We start from the raw sequence: 20814 nt of genomic DNA on the forward strand, positions 1-20814 counted from the left end.
TAAGAGGATCTGCCATGATGAATCAAATAAATTGCCCAAATTCAGATGTGCAATCCTTATAGAGAAATATCCAAAAAGGCTTGCAGCTGGAACTGCTGCCAATGGGGCTTCTATAAAGTTATAAATACTTTTGGGCCTGAATACTTTTGTTAATAGGAGATTTCAGTTTAATTACTTAATTTATGAAAACTCTCAAACATTTTCATGAGAGTGAATGGGTGATTATGTGTAGTCTGATGGGTAAAAATAGCAATTATATCCATTCAAAATTAAATCCATAACACAATAAAATGCTACAGGTAAAGGGGTCTAAATACTTTCTGAAGCCTCTGTTTATACTACACCAATTAATCGAAACTACAGTGGTGTGAAAAAGTGTTTGCCCCCTTATCTTTTTTTTTTATATCTTATTTTTTTGCATGTTTGTCACGCTTAAATGTTTCAGATCATCAAACAAATGTAAATATTAGACAAAGATAACACAAGTAAACACAAAATGCAGTTTGTAAATGGAGGTTTATTAAGGAAATAAAAATCCAAACCTACATGTCCCTGTGTGAAAAAGTGATTGCGCCCCCTGTTAAAACATAAATTAACATCTTTGGAAAGCTGAGTTCAATTTCTATAGCCACACCCAGGCCTGAATAGTGACACACCTGTTCTCAATCAAGAAATCACTTAAATAGGACCTGCCTGACAAAGTGAAGTAGACCAAAAAAGATCCTCAAAAGCTAGACAGCATGTTGTGATCCAAAGAAATTCTGTAACAAATGAGATACAAAGTAACTGAGATCTATCAGTCTGGAAAAAGGTTATAAATCCATTTCTAAAGCTTTGGGACTCCAGCGAACCACAGTGAGAGCTGTGAAGCTGTTCACAGTGGTGAACCTTCACAGGAGTGGCCGGCCAACCAAAATTACCCCAAGAGCGCAGCGAGGACTCATCCAAGAGGTCACAAAAGACCCCACAACAACATCCAAAGAACTTCAGGCCTCACTTGCCTCAGTTAAGGTCAATGTTCATGACTCCTCCATAAGAAAGAGACTGGGCAAAAATGGCCTGCATGGCAGAGTTCCAAGATGAAAACAACTGCTGAGCAAAAAAAACCCCATAAAGGCTCATCTCAGTTTTGCCAGAAAACATCTTGACTTTTTGGAAAATACTCTGTGGACTGATGAGACAAAAGTTGAATTTTTTGGAAGGTATGTCCCAATACATCTGGCGTAAAAGTAACACAACATTTCAGAAAAGGAACATCATAGCAACAGTAAAATATGGTGGTGGTAGTGTGATGGTCTGGGGCTGTTTTGTTGCTTCAGGGCCTGGAAGATTTGCTGTGGTAAATGGAACCATGAATTCTGCTGTCTACCAAAAAATCCTGAAGGAGAATGTCCGGCCATCTGTTCGTGACCTCAAGCTGAAGCGCACTTGGGTTCTGCAGCAGGACAATGATCCAAAACACACCAGATAATCCACCTCTGAATATCTTAAGAAAAAGAAGATTAAGACTTTGGAGTAGCCTAGTCAAAGTCCTGACATGAATCCGATTGAGATGCTGTGGCATAACCTTAAAAAGGCGGTTCATGCTTGAAAACACTCCAATGTGGCCGAATTACAACAATTCTGCAAAGATGAGTGGGCCAAAATTCCTCCACAGCGCTGCGAAACACTCATTGCCAGTTATCGCAAACGCTTGATTGCAGTTGTTTCTACTAAGGGTGGTCCAACCAGTTATTAGGTTTAGGGGGCAATCACTTTTTCCATGTAGGGCCATGTAGGTTTGTATTTTTTTCCCTTTAATAATAAAAACCTTCATTTAAAAACTGCATTTTGTGTTTACTTGTGTTATCTTTGTCTAATATTTAAATTTATTTGATGATCTGAAACATTTAAGCGTGACAAACATGCAAAAAAATAAGATCAGAAAGGGGGCAAACACTTTTTCACACCACTGTATGTTGTTATTGAGAAAAAAAAGGCATTTGGAACTGTGAGGCTTTTTTTGAAGTGTGACCTATATTTATTGTAATTTGGTTTCAGTAATCGCTGTTAATGTATATTTTGTTATATACTTTAATGTTATATTTTCCATTACTGTCATCAACTCCCTTTCACAGTTACTTAAACCAATAACACAACTATAGCTAGGTGAGGATGTATCTTTGTGTGTGTGTGTTCTAAAAAATAGTAACTTTGAAAGCCACAACTTACCTTGGCCACCTCCTCTTGAAAAGCCATGAAGTTCAAGTAGGTGATGTTGACCATGTCTGGGCCACTCACCACTGTCAGCATTCTGTTCTCCGTCTTCCCCACTTGGGTGGCCATACCCAGCTGCTCCCGCACTTTAGCATCCTGAAAGAACAGCATATACACTGCACATAACCCCAACAAACCATGAAGGTGGCATATAAAGCCTAAACCCCAAGTTATATCAGACTATTTTTAATATCTCTAAACTGGACTGCACTGTTTGTACACTGAACACATCTGCTCTAATTTGTTCTGAAGCTCTGACCTGTAGTCCTGTATAAAGGTTAGAGACTGGAGAAAAGGAAGAAAACTCTTAAACTGCAGTGTGAATCCACTCTTTGCAAATAACACGTTTGCATTCTTTTTAGGTCAAACAATATGTTAATATTTAAAGTACTGTTTGTTTGATAATCTCTTATGACTAAAGCTTAGGAACAAAGCTTGAAGCCTTATCAGTATAGGCTACTGTGGGAAGCAATGATTTCACACAGCTACTGCTTTGTCACATGACCAGGTGATGAATCATTTAAAACTACTGGACAGATTTTCTTTTTATTTGTCATCTGTAATCCATCCTTCAGTCACTTGGCCTACTTTACAAACAGCTAACCACAATGAATATAAATTTGTTTTCCCAGTAGGGATGCTGATGAGTTTGGCATTATGTCAAATTTGTTATTTGTGAAATGAAGTAATGATGTCCTTCAAATGTTTCTCTGATCAATATGACACAGCGTTCATAAATAGCGGTCACACTTGATAGCCATAACAAATTCTCCCAACACGAGCACTGCATGCTAGTGTTCTTTTCCTTTCCACTCTCACCTTGGCCCAACATCCACATGGCACACCAAACAGTTCTCCCAGCCAAATTAACATAAGAAAAAATATGCAAAGGATTCTACATAGGAAGCAAATGAGCTCCAATTAATTAATCCAATAAAACAAAAGGAATCAGTGTGCTGCGTCATAGTGATAAGTGTTCCCTACACATCCTCAGCTGCACTAATCATGTCTGTCCTCAGCCTCAGAGCTCACTGTACTGACAGTGGGTTATTTTACTTTTATATCATCAAAGTCTGTTGAATTAGATCTAGTTTATGAGATTTAACACTTTTTAGTTTGGGAGTTTAGTTTAGTTTTTTAGTTTAGTTTGTTTACACCTTCGATGCTCAAGATTAGGAGCACTCTAACCTCAAGGGTGCCTTCTAAACTGATTTAAGCTTTGAAGTATTCTCAGCAGAGTAATGTAGCTCAAGATAGCTTCAGACTTTGGGGTTGTATCTGCCTGTGCCTCATTGCAGGGATTCTGATGCAGAGAGACCTTTCACATACAGCTCCATTTGCATGCTGGAAACATTTCCAGCAGTGCACTGCTGCAAACCCTGAGCCTCTGATCCGGCACACTTGACAGAGCATAAAAAGAAGCTAGACACATACGCTGTTGCATGTCTAATCAATAAAGCTGATACCACTGATTTAAATGGCAAATGAATCAGAAAGATCACTGGGCTTTAAAGGTAAGAATGTCATCCACCCCTTTTGCAATTTCTTTTAAGAAAAAGGGAATGAGTGGATGCTGTGAATGATGCCTTCCAGTAGATAATTGTGCACATCATGAATAATTCCGTGTGAAAACCACAATGGCACTGCAACACTAATGGGCAAGGAAGGTATCATTCACCGTGGAGCTGCTCAGAGCCCCAGGCCATGAGAGGAGCACTTATTCCTTACTGCTAGCATTTCACATAGCTCTCTCCTATTGATCTGCATCTGACTGTGTGGTGCGCATGCACAAGCACACACGTACACACACACACATACACACACACACACACACACACACACACACACACACACACACACACACACACAAATATATGTCACTATGGCTAATGTTATAATACATCAGTCTAACATATCCAAAGCATCATGCTTGAGTGATCATGTGTATAAGGTTTATTGTTGTCCAAAAGGCACATCACAAAAGAGTTTATTGAGTGTGCAGTGAGTTAAATATTTAAAGTTTGTTTGCAGGGACAGATCTACTCGATGGCACTGTGTATATGCTGCTCTGGAGAGAGGGAAGGAGCGGAGCCAAAGTCTGTGTATGTCCCAGAGCCTGTCTCAGCCGCAGGAGCACAATTTAATTAATGTACTGGTGCATTGTGCAGCCTGTTGAAGGCTGGCCTTGAAGTGCTGTTGCCGTGGCAATAGAAGCTCCATGCCTGGTAGGTCTCCAGTGTCACATTGGACTAAGTTCAGTGTTACGGAGTGCATGTGAAATGGTCAGTTCTACAAATTTTAAGTGACACTCTTTTAAGAACACATAAAATTCAAAACACAAAAACAATGCTCTGTTGACTGTCCTGGAAAAATAAAGGTATAAGCCACATCAGCGCTGTCCCTCGAACAGGGCAAGTATTACCCCTGTATCGAAAATGACACACTTCTTAATGCCATGGCTGTTACTTGAACTTTGGTCATTGGTGCTGAAGGCACTGACTCAATACTAACTTTGTTTTCACTCAATTACTTGAGCTACAGGTCACATAAAACATAGTAGGCCACTGTCTCCATGGCTGTTTGTGCTTATGTGCATAATGAATAGTGCTCATGTAGACAAGAACCTGATATGTTGAAGAATGTGAGCAAGTGAACAAATACAGAGATTTAATAAAATCTACAGGCACTGTGTGAGAACATTTAGGGTACTTATTTGTCTATTTTTAAAAAAGGTTTATTCCAATCTATTAAAAGACAAGATGTTCTGTCAGTACAATTTCCTACTGGTTGAATCTGCTTGGCATTGTGAAAGTAATCCTACATTTTTAAGATAACAATCCATGTTTAAGTATAGTGAAATTCTGCAAAGAAGTGGTTTCTCATCACTAAAGCTGTCAGCAAAGATATGATATGTGCAATAATGAATGAAAGGAAGCAACTGTTTTTATAAGATCTGGGATAAAAGAAATGGCAAACCTATCTTTTAACTATCTTTTAACTAATGCTTGTATTCCTCAGAACCCTCAGAACCCTAACTCCACTCAATTTAGCATCGCTAGAGGTGACAGGGGATGAAATACACAAGAGTGTCCATCCAAAGAATTACAGGACCTTATTACAGCCCTGCGGAGAAGAGAGAGATTTTGATATTGAACCCTCAAGATCTGTTCTCTCATTTAGGATGTCAGACTTCCAGCAGATCACACTGCTTGGCCAGGCATGCTTTATACATTAGTATCTGCTCTGAAAATCATTAATTAGAACTGGGAGGGAGTGAAACCCTGGGCCCACTGAAGCCTTAACTCTCAGACTCTCCTATTTTCCACAAGTGCACCTATTGGTCTCCTAAATGACACAGTGAGCCACACCAGAGCTAATAAAGGCAGACTAACTCTTGAGCAATAGCATTGGCATTTCTTGTAAACAACCTTCAATAAATCACAATAACCGTTATGGTCATTCCACAGGCTTGGAATGAAGTACAGGTCTGAAAGGTTCCCCAATGGAACAATGAGATCAGCCAGAAGGTGTACTCACATAGACAAATACAGAGTCCCAATAGGCTCTACAAGGAATGTGTGTGAGTACACTTAGAGTACTTGTCTATTTTTATTTAAGCTTATCCCAATCTATTAAAAGAGAAGATGTCCTCTCAATACAATTTGCCTCTGGTTGAATCTGTTTGTCTGATAGTCAACCTCCTGAAGTAAGTACAACACAGGATTCTTGAGAAGGAAAAAAAAATCAAATTAGCCTGACTTCTTGTAGCTTTGACACTCTACTCCAAATCAGAAGCTATTTTATAGCTGCAATACACATGAAGGTGTGCCATATTGGACACACTGGATGAAAAACAGGTGTGCCACACTGGAAACACTGGATGAGAACAAAACAAAAAACAAACACACAAAATAATCCATGCCAGCTCTTGCTTATTATATTGAAATCAGTATTGCAACTTCTAGTATCAAAATGATGCAAGAATCATATATGACTATTAATAATGTTTAAAAAAGAAAAAAGCAATGTCCATGGCAACTTGACAAAAATAAAAAAGATGCTCCAGATGTCCAGATTGGAGTTTCAGCATAGGGGTAAATTAGATTGTATCAGAAGATAACTCTTTTAACTCTTAGAAGATAACATTTTCGAAACTTTTGATAAATAAAGTGAGGTTCATATTGTTAGTATATGTGTCAGTAGCCAAAAATCACATATTTCAAATGAATCATCTAATGATTAAGAACATGACTTGTCAACAACAGGTGCTGAGGCAGTAGGCAAATTGGAAAAAGACTGTCCCAAGGCTAGAGCTAAAACTGCAGATGAAAGAAATCTGTCTTTGCTGAAGGGCACTGCTGGGCAAATTGAGGCACCGATGGCCACCATTTTGCCCTGCTCTCTGTGCATAAATCAGCAAGGCAACTTGTAATAAACAGAGCTCATCCGCCATCGCAGGGTGCCTGGGAATGCTTCTGCAGCACTGCAGTAAAGGTCATCTTTACTGGTGCTTCACCAGTGTTTCACTGATGGAGGAGGTACCAACAATCACTCATTCTGATCCTTCACTTGTAGTGTTTAATTAACTTGAATGTAGTGGCAGGCAGTCTGAAAGAGAACATGGTACATGTCTGACAACTTTCTACCAGAAAGACAAGGAGTCAGTATTTGGGTTTATCAATTAGGCCATTATTATGCAAAACAGAACAACTGATTTAAGTGTAATGAAAAATATTGCAAGCTCAATGCTATGCTGTAATTGTCAAATAGGGTGAGTTTAGGATTGTTCAAATTGTAACATTTTGCTCAAAAAGTGATAAATGTAACTAATATATATTTGCACACCTTCGTTTGCATCAACACATCATTCTTTTACTGAAATATTTATTTTCAACTGCCTATTTGCACCTTATCTCACTGATACATGCCTGGTTTGAGAAAATATTGATTTGTTGCACAACCATTCCCATCAAATTTCTCTTTTGCTGAGCAACTTTGTGAGGGGGTCTACTGTGGATGCATGGCTAGCCAAACAGTTCAGTGAACTAAGCCAAACCAGTGGGTCCTTGACGTCTGTCTCAGAAAGAGTAATACACACACAATGAATTTGATCTTCAATTAAATCACTGAACAGAGCTTAAAGAATTTGACTGAAATCTCTTCCATCTCTTTAAATGAGCCGACAAAAGTGTCAGAGCTGTCACCAAGCATTAAGCACTGAGAAACCTGCTCCTCTTTTATTAAAGCCACTTCTCCTCCTGTTGTTTTAATGGCATGTCTCTTGACAATAGGACATGGCCCTGATGAAGAATGTACAGCTGTGACAGAAATCATATTGATGTTTGCATCATCTCCTGAATGATCCAACAGTATTTTATGGAAGATTACATAAATTGCACTTTTCCATTTCAGCAGATCTCCATTTATATCTAGACAAAAGACTATAAGTGGACAATCATCCTCTCATCGACAAAGGAAATCTGTCTCGTCAAAGAATAATACATGCAACATATTTGATTTTGTTTCACAGACCATAAGTGCATCTGTTCTAGACACACAACTGGACAGCATGTCCATTGTCAGACACATGGCTCTGCAAGTGGAGCGAAACGCATTGTACTTGAATCTAAAAAATGTGAAGGTTTTATTTGAACAGCTCTCTCATTCCCAAGAAAGGTTAGAGAACCCTCTACGATATATACACCTGCAGCAGCATTCCTGCGATGAGGAGCACCATAGAACACAATCAACAGTCACAAGGGAAGAGGCCCAGACTTCAATAGGCGTGGTACAAAAAAATGTGGATTTAGAGAAGACGTGACTGTAATTATGATAGGGAGGCACACGTGCTCCAACAGTGCTTCATGACCATACCCACGTCGCAGAGAAACACTCTGTAAGAATCCGTGCTAGCATGTGAGAAATAAATGACAAGCTTATCAATGTCACAGACTGAAAAATGATTACACAGGGACAACCTGAAGATTGTAGGGGAAAAAAATAAAATAAAGTTAGCAAAGGCTGGTATAAAATAACAATTAAGTGACCTTAGTGGGGTCAGAAGCAACTTGCACTGAACTTTTTGCACTGAATTTCATGCCATGATATCTAGTGAAATATAAAATGGCACATTTCTATATCTATTCTAACTATCCTGGCAGAAGACATTATGGACAAATGCCACTTTCAGGGGGCATGATGTCAGTGCATCATACTGACCAATCATAAACCCTGCACCCTTATTACAGGCTAATGCTGGTCACAGTCCTCAGGGCACTGGCCAATGCCAGCATGTCCATCTCCTGCAGAGAGAGCAATGTAGTTCCTATTTCTGTCAAGCCAGAGCCCTATGTGAGCTATATATTCCAGATAAAAGGAGACCTTTCACTTGGAAATTCATTTAGATTCACACAATAATGTCATCAAACAATGTCATCAAACTGGATGCTTTATGACCATGTGTTTGTGCTGTTCCTAAGAAGGGATGTAAAAAACTCCCTTAGCTCCTGACTGCAACAATCCCTGCAACAATCTAGAATGGGCATGAAGATGCACTGGCTCTGCTTGACCTTTTCCTGAAGAGATGCCAAATGGTGCATCCAAAAAAACACCACTTTTGAGCAAGCATAACTGGCAAATGAGTCAGTAGCAGCCATCCTGGAATATGGCTGCTTGAGGAGATAGGGTCCAGCATACCATAGCCACTGATTTGTTTAACCTGGTCGTCTTTTGTTTTATTTTTGTTCTTATAAAGCTGGCTCCTCATGTCCCTGGATCAGGCCCAAATTTCTACCAGACAATAATTACTGAAGCTGAAAAGAAATAGGGTAACACGAAAAACTTCAAGAACAGGTTTTTTTGTGTACTGTGTTGACATAGCTTCACCCAGATACCATAAGAGGACAACGTGAAATGTTCCCAACTATAGTAAATGACAGCTGTATGTGCATGCCTGTGGCTGGAATACAGTTTGGGCCTGAAGGTCACATGTTCCTTCCCCTTTCTACTCTGCAAAAAGTACTTCCAAATTCTTATTAAGATGGGTTGCAGACTCCAGCCTCATGACCTTTTTCAATTAATTCTTCCACTTACAAATGCGAAAGCAGGATATGGATACAGAATCCCTTGGACAAACTGGACTTTTTCACAACAAACATCCCATGACAGAAAAAAAAATCACACAAAGCTTAAAAGCTGTGGGCTGACATTTGGTTTAGTTTTACTAACCTGACTGTTACCAGTGTTAATGAGAAGTGACACTCAAGACAGTGTTGCATATTGCTTAAGCAATAACATTATCCATCCAATTTTCTATCACATTCTCACTTCAAAATAAATGCCTGGGCATTTGTTTTCCTTTAGTGAAAGTTTTAAAAAAGGAGGACAAAACGTGAAACTGCAGACTTGCAAATGTCTCAAATAAGTGTTAAAGTACACTGGAACCCAATATGAGGAAGGACACCAACATTTTACATGACTTTACAGTGATAATTGTCGATTTTTAACATTTTGTAGGTCATTAGTTCCAATCAGTAGTTTCCTGTAAAAAGACAGATCCTTCTGCTCAGACTGAGTGCATCCATCTGTAAATGTGCTATGCCAGCTTCCCCCACTCAGGCTGGAAACATCCTTAGTGGGACATCTGGGTAGGATGCACTAGTGTCTGTAGAGAGCTGCTATCTGCCCGTATGGTAGCATGGTCATAGAGCTTGTCTGGAAATTGGAAACAAGACTGAGGATAACATTTTAACACATTCTTTTGAATCAATACAAAACACTATGATCTGCCAAATGAACTGAAATTGAGAGCAGATTTGTAGACAGCAAGCTCATACTTCAATATGTACAAGTATGTGCAAACAACCATTTGCGTATCAGTGACAGTCATAAAATACACAAGCATTGGCACATACCACCAGCATCTTCACAACTTTACAAAATGCCTAAAAGCAAAATAGTGTGACAAAAGTTCCAAGTTCATTCCATCTGTTTCAAGGGTTTAACAGAGACAAGCACTTATTTCTCAGTCAGCATTCACAAAACAGTTCAGTGTCATGCTGAGTGAGACCTACTGCCAGCCCATATGCACATTAACCTTCAGAAACTTAAAAAATGCAAGTGAGTGCTCAGCCTGGACCTCTGTGAGATGAGTGAGTCTGATTCTCATTTCATATTCAAATATATGTAAAAGCTCAAGCAGAATCTCCAAGAAGGCCTGGAGGCTGAAGGCTGCATTCCAGGCTGAAGGCTGCATTCCAACACATTTTTACAAAGTTCTGACTAATACACTATTTGGACTTTGAGGCTAGTGTCTTGACAAATTTGCCCAATTTTTACTACAACAGGAATGAAAAACAATGACTCTGCTCTAGCCTGCAGTAGAGAGCATGATTACCCCTTCACTCCACCCAATCACACTGTTATGGAGAAATAGAAATGTGGACATGGATGCCATTGCAACTAGTATTCATGAGAAGGATATCTGCAGGCTGTTTCTGAAATACCAAAAGTTGTAGCAGAACTCTGAGACATCTAGGAGCCAAATAAAATATCTAACACTGGCATTTCAACTAAGACATTCATTAACATGCAAAGAGCTAAGAGCCCTGCAGTACTGCTCTTCCTAACTTACCAGCACACTTCAAGGGCAAGAAAGGGCAAATTGCTCTATAACGAATCTGAACCTGCTTACTCAACCAAAAAAAAAGTCACAGGCATTTGTATCTTTAGCTCAAATGTTTGCCTTTAAGAATACAATGAAAAAAAAAGTTTTATTCTTTCATTTCTGTCTTTCCTCTGCTATGATAATACTATTAACATTTTAAAAACAACAATTATATCCCCCCCCCCCCCCCCAAAAAAAACCCACCTGACTTATATCATAAGCAATGAACTAACTCCCTGTTTGTGGTGTACTGTTGGTACAATGCATCCAATACAACTATACAGACATTTCTGTGCAGTAAAAAAGACTGGTGGTGGAAAATGGCCAGGTCCTGAAGAAAAGCCAAATAAATAACATGAGATGGGCTGCTGAGAGAGACCAGTAATGACTGGATTTGGAGTGGCCATCTCTGACAAGTTAGGACTGGATTTGGAGTGGCCATCTCTGAAACACAAGACCAGACCCCATCCTGGCAACTCTGTGCTTTCTGATTCAGTCAGAATTGCTCCTGGGAGTGTGGCCATCTCAAAGAGACAGAGTGCCAAAGGGGCTATTCTCCTTCTCTCCCTCCTGGGATTTATGAGTGGAATTCAATCAAGCCAATGGTCTAGTCTGCCTGCTTCACTGAGTCCAATGGATCAGTTGGAAAAAGGTCAGAGGTCACGCCACAGCCATCATTACTACAATCCCATCAACCGTCTTGCCATAAATTGTCTCTGTTTGAAATAAGGTCTGTTGAAAATGGATGGAAGAATGAGAGAGGTGCACTGCCTCTAATAAGCCTGTGAGCAAAAAAGCCAGAGAGGAACAGAAAGCAGCATGAGAACATGATGCCATACTGGAATCCGGCTTTCTATTGGAAACTTCAGAAGATAAATAAAGCACGAGACTTCCCTGTTATTCCTTGTACACAGTGATTCCAGTGCAATACATGCATTTAACAACAAAGTGATTATTAAAAATATATAACAAAATAAAGGAAATAAAGCCTCGTTTGAAGTAAAACCGTCTACCAAAATTAAAACCGTCTACCAAAATTAAACAAACTCTTATTCTAAAACACTGCCAGATCTTTTTAGGCTATCTCTGATCGATGTATGACACTATAGTATTAGTTATAATATTGTACTATGTGTGGGTATTATTATCAGGACAGTGGGCACCTATCCATTCAAACATGCATTTGGTTTTATAGGCTCATTCTATGCTTGCTGGCCTTTAGTTAAAGTTCAAGCCATCAATTAACTCTGGGATGTCAAAGTTTTCCATTCATCCACAGCTAAACTGAACCAAGATGAATTGAGGTTTAGAGTGTGGGAGAACATGTAATTGTTTGGCGCTCCTATTAAACGAACAGTTCAGGTGGGCTGTGACAGCAGCAGAGGTGTGGATGAAAGGTGTAGTAGAAACGCATGCACTCTGATAGCTTTGAAGTGGGGGGGGGGGGGGGGGGGGCGACTGGCAGGGACCTCAGCTGACTCACTTCATTAATCCATTCTCTCCTTTTCTGACTCCATGGCAACAGCCTAATAAGGTGGACCTTTCACCTGCTTGCACCCCCTAGTACCTGAACAGGGTGTGTAAAACTTGTAACAAACCTTGGAAAAATTTAGAAAAATGTGGACATCGTCTGTATGTCCATACTCTGACTGGACAACTGTAATTAAACTTAAACAGCATTAATGTTTATGCAGTGTGCCCTATCACTGCATCCTACAGACCTAATGGCCAAGGAAAGAGCAACCAAAGCTGTATAGACAGATAACCAAATTTTAGGGAGACCCTTTCCCTTTCAGTTAAAACAGCAGCCAAAGAAAGGTCTCAGAATGCAAACAGCACAGTTGGGACTCATATAACCTTTCCCATATAATTACCATGACCCTCTAAAGTACAGGAAATTTCCAATGAGGTCTTCCAGGAAGTCAGCATGAAGTAAAGCAAATGGTGCATGACCACCTGACAAGAAAGCAGAACATAGAAAGAATGATATAGCAGAAAGTCACTGGGGAACCCAAAACCACACTTACATCGTATCTCAGCCACAGGATCAGGTCTTTCTAAAGTTTCACCTTCACTGACAAGTAGGCAGAACTGAAAAAGGAGCCTTGGGACTCCAGCGAGCGCAACCGAACAGACTACTACAGGACTGAGTGAAATGTGAGGGAGATATCCCCCTAGATATGACTGGTTAGTAGTCCTCTCTGGTGTCCTGCAGTATCTTCACCCAATGAGCTCTCTGATACCTCTCTTGGTAAGACACTGGAGAGGACATGGCCATTTACCAAAAAAACATGTCAAAAAACATGCAATTAAACTGACGGAAGGCCCGTAGAAAATGAGGTGTCCACATAAGCATGCTAGTAGATCATATTACTTCAGCCTTTCTCAAGACTGCAGAGTCATAACTTACTCTGTAGTCATAACTGACTCAATAGTCATAAATCTCACTTCCAGTAAATCAGTCTGATATATAATGTGTCTGAGATATGTTTAATTTTAGGTGATCAATAAAAACAAACTATTTTTATCAGTGCTCAGCATCTGAATCCATTATGATTTTTTTTCCAAACTGTTGGAGTGTGCATTCTCAGTCAGTCATAATCAATCAAAATAAGAATCATCATCGACCATGTTGTGATATCTGGCTTACTCTGAGCAAGCATTGGCATGCTGTTCTGTTGTTGTTCTCTCAGTTTCTGATGCAGTTATGACTACAAAAACACTGGTTTCCAGAAGCAGAAGGTTAATGTGCAAATATCCTCTTTTTTCCTCAGTTAACCATCCTTAATGTTACAATGTGATCAATGCTGCATGAAATATGATCCACATTAAAATATGATTAGCCTGAACATTTCGTGTTCACAATGCTCTAGCTACAACTTTGTCATTGCTTGATTTAATGAGTACAACATTGAGTACAATACTGTTACAACTCCAGGCATTATTGCTTGCTTGGTCCGCACTGTGTCAGTGTGTCTGTTCCAGGTGTACTCCATCATTCCAAAGGCTGTTCCTAACTGGTTGTTCCCATCTCTTGTATCTGATTGATTGAGTCCCATCCCTAACTTCCAAAGTCCTTTGGCCCTTCTTTCTTCTTGTTGGAATGTTATTTTTTACTTGATATTCCTGTTTTGGATTCATGCACATGTGCTTGATTCCACCGGTTGTTTTGGAATTCACTTTAAGCTTTGGCCATTTTGGATTGTTTTGCCTTGTTGTAAATATTTTTGTTCATTTCTAGCACTTGAAAATAGTGCACACTGCTGGCACATGGAAGTAGGGAGCTTTAGACCATTTGTGTTTATACTCACCCTGTTGTTCTTTTTCACAGTATCTAGAGGTTTAAGGAAGTCTTGTGTCTTTTATTTCACTTTGGTTTCTCTAGGTAATGTAGTTCAGTTTCTCTGTTTACCTTCTTGTTTATTTATCACTTTGGCCTTGTTGGCTTCTGAAGTTTCAACCCACTATCTAATAAAACAACATAAACAAATGATACAACATCTCATCTAATTTTTATGTTGTGGTTTGTACCTAGACCAAACCATAACAAATATATTCACACAAACCTAATATGGTGAAGTTACGCTTTTCAGCAATGGTTAAATTGAATGTATCTTTCTGTATCTTTGTAGATCCAATGAGCAAAATTGGAAAGGTGGAAGATGACTCATCCGTGGTTCATCTGTGCTTTATGTGCTTCACTGAGGCGTTCACTGATATTCAAAATGTATATATATATATATATATATATATATATATATATATATATTCACTGATATTCAAAATGTATATATATATATATATATATATATATATATATATATATATATATATATATATATATATATATATATATATATATATATAAAATAACCAATAATAAAATGCTGAATGTATTAATGTGAATCCACATATGTAGATTTAAATCAATGCATTCAGAAGGTTAGCTGTCAGCTGTGCAGTCCTAACACCCCACTTTACTCAAATGGCCCATAATTAATGAACTAAAGATGAATGAGTATTACACCATATTTGTAATGGAACATTTTTTATTAATCCCATATGCTTGCGTGTATCATAAACTGATTTTTGATGTCACAGATTAGGCATTTGCATCCTCATTAGTTGGAGCCTTCATGGCTACCTTTACCTCATGATGCTAGGCTGCTGATTCGTAATACATTTGTATGTGCACATGTGTAGTCTCTCTGTGTGTGTGTGTGTGTGTGTGTGTGTGTGTGTCAGTCAGCATAAGAGAGAGTGAGAGTAAAGAAAGCTGCAAAGGAGAATGAAAAAGAAGAAGGGGGGAAATGATATGGGCAGTAGCTGTCTATCTATCTGTCTAGCTGTCAGTCTGTCTGCGAAGGTGTTCATGAACAGTCAGAAACACTGACACAAGAAAGAGAAAGCCAGCAGAATTGTACACTTCAGATCAATGACCCAGAGCCTAACCAAAAATATTACACTGTAACTAGCATTAAACATCAAAAGAGTCACTCTCTTTCCAACATGCAGACATGTTTGTTTTTATCCTATAGCATATGCGGTCATAAAAATGACACAAATACGACCTCACATATGTATTACTATCTATATGTAATAAGAATTTTCTATGGCTAGCCAGTAACAAAAAAGATATTCCTTGTCCTTGTCAGCATAAAAAAATGAATCAGCTATATGGAATAAGCACTTTACTTTATCAGGACTGTTTTCTGTTCCTGACAAGGTAGATTACCTCTGCATTGCTCTGGCTCTGCTCCATCATCAGGACATTTTAGTCCTGAAAATGTATGAACACACGCGCGCGCGCGCGCACACACACACACACACACACACACACACACACACACACACACACACACACACACGGCCAGAGTGGAGCCAGGCAGCTCTTTTGCTGGTGTTTTGTTTACCTGACATGTACTAGGATGATTAATTTCAGGGCTTTGCAGCAGCTGTTGTCTTGTAAGGTCTAAAGCAGATCAACATGAAATATGAGTGGGAGGGCATAGGCTAATTAACTTCCTAACCTGGACTATTCATGGTACAGGAAGGACTTCCATTCTTTTGCAGTTTCCTTAAGTAAACTATTCTTTCAATATCCATTAATAAATCACACTGTTCAGTTCTGAAAATGTTCCCCAGAGTAGGATTAACATCTTTTTGAGTTACCAGAAATTCTTTGCAAAGCAGTACTTAACTCTCAGTTTTGAATTCTGATGTAGTGCTACTCTGAGTCATAACGTAGTTATTGTCTGGGTCATGAGTCATCATTAGCATTAATATAACAAGAGGCTAGCGACAGGAAGTGGATGAAATCTTGTTTTAATGGGGTCAAATGTAAAAAAAAGCAGTCTTAAAAGCAATGTTGAATTGAAGTGGGGAGAGCATAGGAAACGAATTAACTCTGGGGTATCAGATGTATTTCAAGTATAGTACAAATTTTATTTGTTTGTGTGTGTGTGTGTGTGTGTGTGTGTGTGTGTGTGTGCATATGGGTGAATATGTTTAGCTACCTCATGAGAACAAAATACTTCATGTCTTCCCCATAGTAATGTTGTGACCTTTCCCCTGACACTATGTTTAAATGATGTTTAGTTGAGGCTCACTGAATTTTGTAAATGGATTAAGGGGCATTTTTCGACACCGTTACTTATTTGCCATGTATGCATCTCCAGCTGTGACTGCATGCTCTAGTGAAACTGCCTGCTGCATTCTTTCAGCAAGCACCCTTCTGGCAGTAGAAATACAGCAGGTTTGTCTCTCAGGAATGGTGCAACAAGATTACGACATACGAAGTGCTGGGCTCTTCTGCTGCCCATCGGTGGGAGCACTGAACTGAGACCAGGATGTTAGCTTCACTTATTCTGTGAGTGTCTGGGTTCATCCTGAATGTGGACCTTGTCCCTTCTCCTAATGGTCTTCAGCATGAAAAGCACATAAGCTCTCAGACACTCCTCTGCAAAATTTCCACATTAGAGTTTAATATGTTCAGAAATCTTTTCAAGTGCAGATGACACAGATGCAACTCCCACTGCATTGCTTGATCTGCTCTACTTGTAGCCTGCACACATAAAACTGAATATATTCTACAGTGTTACTGATTAATGAAAAAACAACAATACATTTTTGTTTTACTTTATGTTTTTCTGATGATAATAATATAGATGCTATGTTCCTTATAAATATTCACTACCATTGTTTCTTGCATATTTGTTGTTAATCAGTGAAATCAAGGAAATTTCTATGTAAACTATGATGTTGATCTTTCTTTATCATGTTTCAACAGAACTCTTTTGCTTTTGCTGATAAATTTGTGGCTCTAGCAAAAAGTTCCTGGAAAGCTATTACCAGCTTTGGGTTTTGTCAGCATGTTCCTGTCAAAACATTATTTAAAGGAATATTTACTTCAATATTTAGCTAAGAGGCCTGCAGACCTTCACAAGTCATAAGGCACCCTCTTTAGGAAAGAAGCAATGTGTGTATTTGTACCAATGCAAGAATTTGAGGATTGAGCTTTCTGGTGCACTCACCAATGATCAGCTTTGAACCACAATGCTTTAAAACAGTTACAACATCTTACCTTTGGTGTCCTGGAATATTTCCCTGCTCTAGCATCCTTGATATAAGTAATGTCCAGAAGTTCTGTCTCCTACAGAAAAAAAACAACACAGAAGAATATTTCAGAACATCTACATTCTCTACATTTAAGATAATTTATTAGTCATAATTTAAGTCACTTTAAGTCATGTCATAACACCTGCCATAAGAATCTGAAAAAAGGTGAGATTAAGACACTTTACTTTGAGCCACTTTACTAAGAGCCACACAGGAATAGCAAATCAAAAATCAACAGATAATGCCAATCTCAACAGTCTTAATAGACATCCTTGTGTAAGGTTATCTAATACATCATCAAGCATTCCCCCACACTGCAAATCTGTAATAGCCTTCTCAGTGTCTAAGGCCACACCCAGCCACACTGGCACATGCTCAGTGCCATCAGTTCCATCCGTATCTACCATATTTTACAAAGACACAATACAACAAACCACTCAACTTCACAGTCCTCCAAGTACCTAGAACACAGAACATCTCAGCCATTCCACCTTATAGTGCATTTTCCCAGCTAGTCCGTATTTTCCTTATCCACAGCCGCTGACTAGGCCTTTCAGCTACTTCTGATAGCTCCTTCACAGCTACCCATAATTCACAGCCTCTAAAACCAAACAGCACAAGCAAAGCTGTACAACACCATGTCTAGCCTCAGCATGGTTAATGCACTAGCAATATCTAATCTCACTTCATCCCATCTACCAATATTTATCGCCTGCATTCACTAACCACTCTATTCATATCACCACTAGACAAAGCACAGGTTTTTTTTGGTTTTTTTTTTATACCAGATGCCCTTCCCATCACAAACCTCCCATTAATTGGGCTTGGAACCAGTGCTGGAAGTGCACTGCATCCCTGATGGCTGGTCTGGGTTGTGGGCTTAACTCAGGGGCCCAACAGCAGAAATCTGGTGGTATCATGACTTGAACCCCCAACTATCCAATCAGCAACCAGAAGTTCTAACCTATTGACCTATCACTGCCTCATATCCTTGTATCTATTATTTTGCACAGTTGTTACATTCCACAATCATAGGTTTCTGTTGAAGTAACAGAATGCACATTCGGTGCAATTTTGCATCTTGGGCAGAAGCAAATTAACTATACATACCACAAAAGGATGATGACAAAGAACTGCCAAAAGACGATGTCATAAAATGTAAATGGAAAAATTTATTTATTTGACAGTTTACTAGATATGTAACAAAAAATTGACATTGTGACTTTTTTATTTCATCATAATAACCCTAGTGGTGGATGCTGTGGAGGGCACCGCTGAGGGTGTAATGGGCGTGTGCTCACTGGAGCATGCAAAGCTATCTCAACAAGGGGAATAGAGTTCGGACAAGAGGAGAAGCTGATGAAGATCATTCTGAGGCCCTGATTTACTTTGCAAAATGTGCAAACTGAACACCTGCAGAAAACTCTCCAAGTTAATCTACTAAAAGAATATATAGAGGATTGCATTTTTCAACAGAGCAAAATAACAGGTTACATCTAGCAATTGTATTTTGGTTTTATTTTATTATGTTATATTTTAACTTCCTCGGTTCTTTCATTTTACCCACAGTGGTACCGTATACTGACTGTTACTTTAGCTCTGAAAAACACTTATTTTCTATTCATCTAACATTGAGGAAAACTTACCTTAGCAAAAAGCTATTTAATGAGTGTCTTTGCGCAAGATGTCAGTTATGCAAGGTTTTTTTTAATCCTGTAGGTCACCTGTAAACTGCCCATTAGCTACAAGTACAATTTATTGGCCTGACTACCCAGAGTAGCACCCTATAATTGGGATCTTCGTAAATCAGAGCCTGAGAGCACAATGACAGACTGACATCTCAGCACAATTTACCTGGTGTTTCAGTCACACAAGACACTCCGTTATCACATCTTCAAACACCATAGCAGCTTCTGACGGCTGGTTAGACTACTATGGGACTACCTCTAAAAGTCTATCATTGATGGAGAGAGAGAGAAAGAGAGAGGCTTTACGAGTTTGCCTACTTGTCTCTCACCAGTGAAAAGGTTAATAAGCATAACTTCATAATAAAAGGTTCTTTCTTATCTTGTCGCTCTACCCACGTGGAGGCAAAGAGTGACACTAACATGAAAAGGAACTTCTCATATGTGGGTCCAATATTGACACGAGCCTGCATCAAACATCACTTCTATGTATTTCATACCATGACAGTCAGAGACATAGTGACACTAGCTCCCTGACAGTAGTCAAATAATCTGTTTGGTACCAGTTGGTACTCACTCCTGTAATGAGAAATTAAGAACAGAGCCTTACTGCTTGTAAGATCACGTTCCATTTTCATGGCTCATGGATCCAGTCTGTTTCACTAAAAGCCTAAGAGAATGTCTAAAAATCAACGGTGTGTTTGGGTGGTATTAATACACAGTATGGGTATTAATATGCAGGTGTTAATGGTGTTAATATATAGCATTAATATACAGGATGAAGCATGGGTGAAGCTGACATCGCTGAAGAAACTGATCTTAGAATACAGATTTAGTGTTTAGATCAACTCTAATCTGCAGTGATGCCTGAAAAATGTAATTGCATTTTATAGTGATGCATCTCCAACTGGTTGTGCAAACAAGCCCCAGAGGCAGCAATAAATCTTCACATCTCTGCAAGCGTTTCATTGGTTAGAAAAGAATGACTAACTGGCATTCGTGATCCCCATACAAGGCTGTTCATAGGCAGCAGACGTTAAATCTGACTGAAAGAGCGCTCAAATCAAAGTTTTGAAAGTTTACAACCCAGAAGAGTTACTGAAAAACCTTTTTAAGCAAATAAATAAGCTGAAGGTGTAGAAAAGGTTTGAATAAATACAATGTCCCTTACGTAAAACATCTCAGTGAACAGGTGAACATCTCAGTGAACAGGTGATAGTAACGGTGCACAATGCAGGATAGATGGCCCAAACAGTAGCATGGTTCCACATAGCTTCTCATCTCTGTCCCTGTTCTGAACAATGTACAACAACTTTGGACTTAGGGAATTAAAACAACTGTCAGATTTTAGGCATGACATCTGCAATCAGCTGCTGAGGCTTACACAACCTCTGGAGCACATCCTTTTGAGAGATCGTCTTTGAACACAGTTTTCCCACTGAGAGTAAAATTGATTGTTCCCTCTCCTGTGCCCTCCCTCACACACATGCAATCACACAAGACATCACCCAATCCGTAGGTGCGGTGTGTGTACATGAGAAAGAGAGAGAGAGAGAGAGAGAGAGAGAGAGAGAGAGAGAGAGCGAGAGA

General features: G+C 39.1%; 1 protein-coding gene across 9 annotated transcripts in view; it reads right to left on the reverse strand.

The window, feature by feature from the left end:
* The window catches only part of plcb1l (phospholipase C beta 1-like), a 78826-nt gene that overhangs the window by 40605 nt on the left and 17407 nt on the right, over positions 1-20814 (reverse strand). For 8 of the 9 annotated variants that reach the window (XR_014124473.1, XR_014124474.1, XR_014124475.1 and 5 more), the window contains 2 exons: positions 17505-17573; positions 2212-2352 (listed from right to left, as the gene is read on the reverse strand). Coding sequence is in view for 6 of the 9 variants with exons in the window: in XM_081717223.1 (XP_081573349.1) it covers positions 2212-2352; positions 17505-17573 (210 nt within the window). In the remaining 3 variants the exon portion in view is untranslated. Of the gene's footprint in view, positions 1-2211; positions 2353-12795; positions 12878-17504; positions 17574-20814 lie in introns of all 9 variants that reach the window. The other variant, XM_081717226.1, reaches the window with a different exon arrangement.

This window comes from Electrophorus electricus, chromosome 7, assembly GCF_041902795.1.
Source record: "Electrophorus electricus isolate QZ-2024a chromosome 7, ASM4190279v1, whole genome shotgun sequence".
NCBI lineage: Eukaryota > Metazoa > Chordata > Actinopteri > Gymnotiformes > Gymnotidae > Electrophorus > Electrophorus electricus.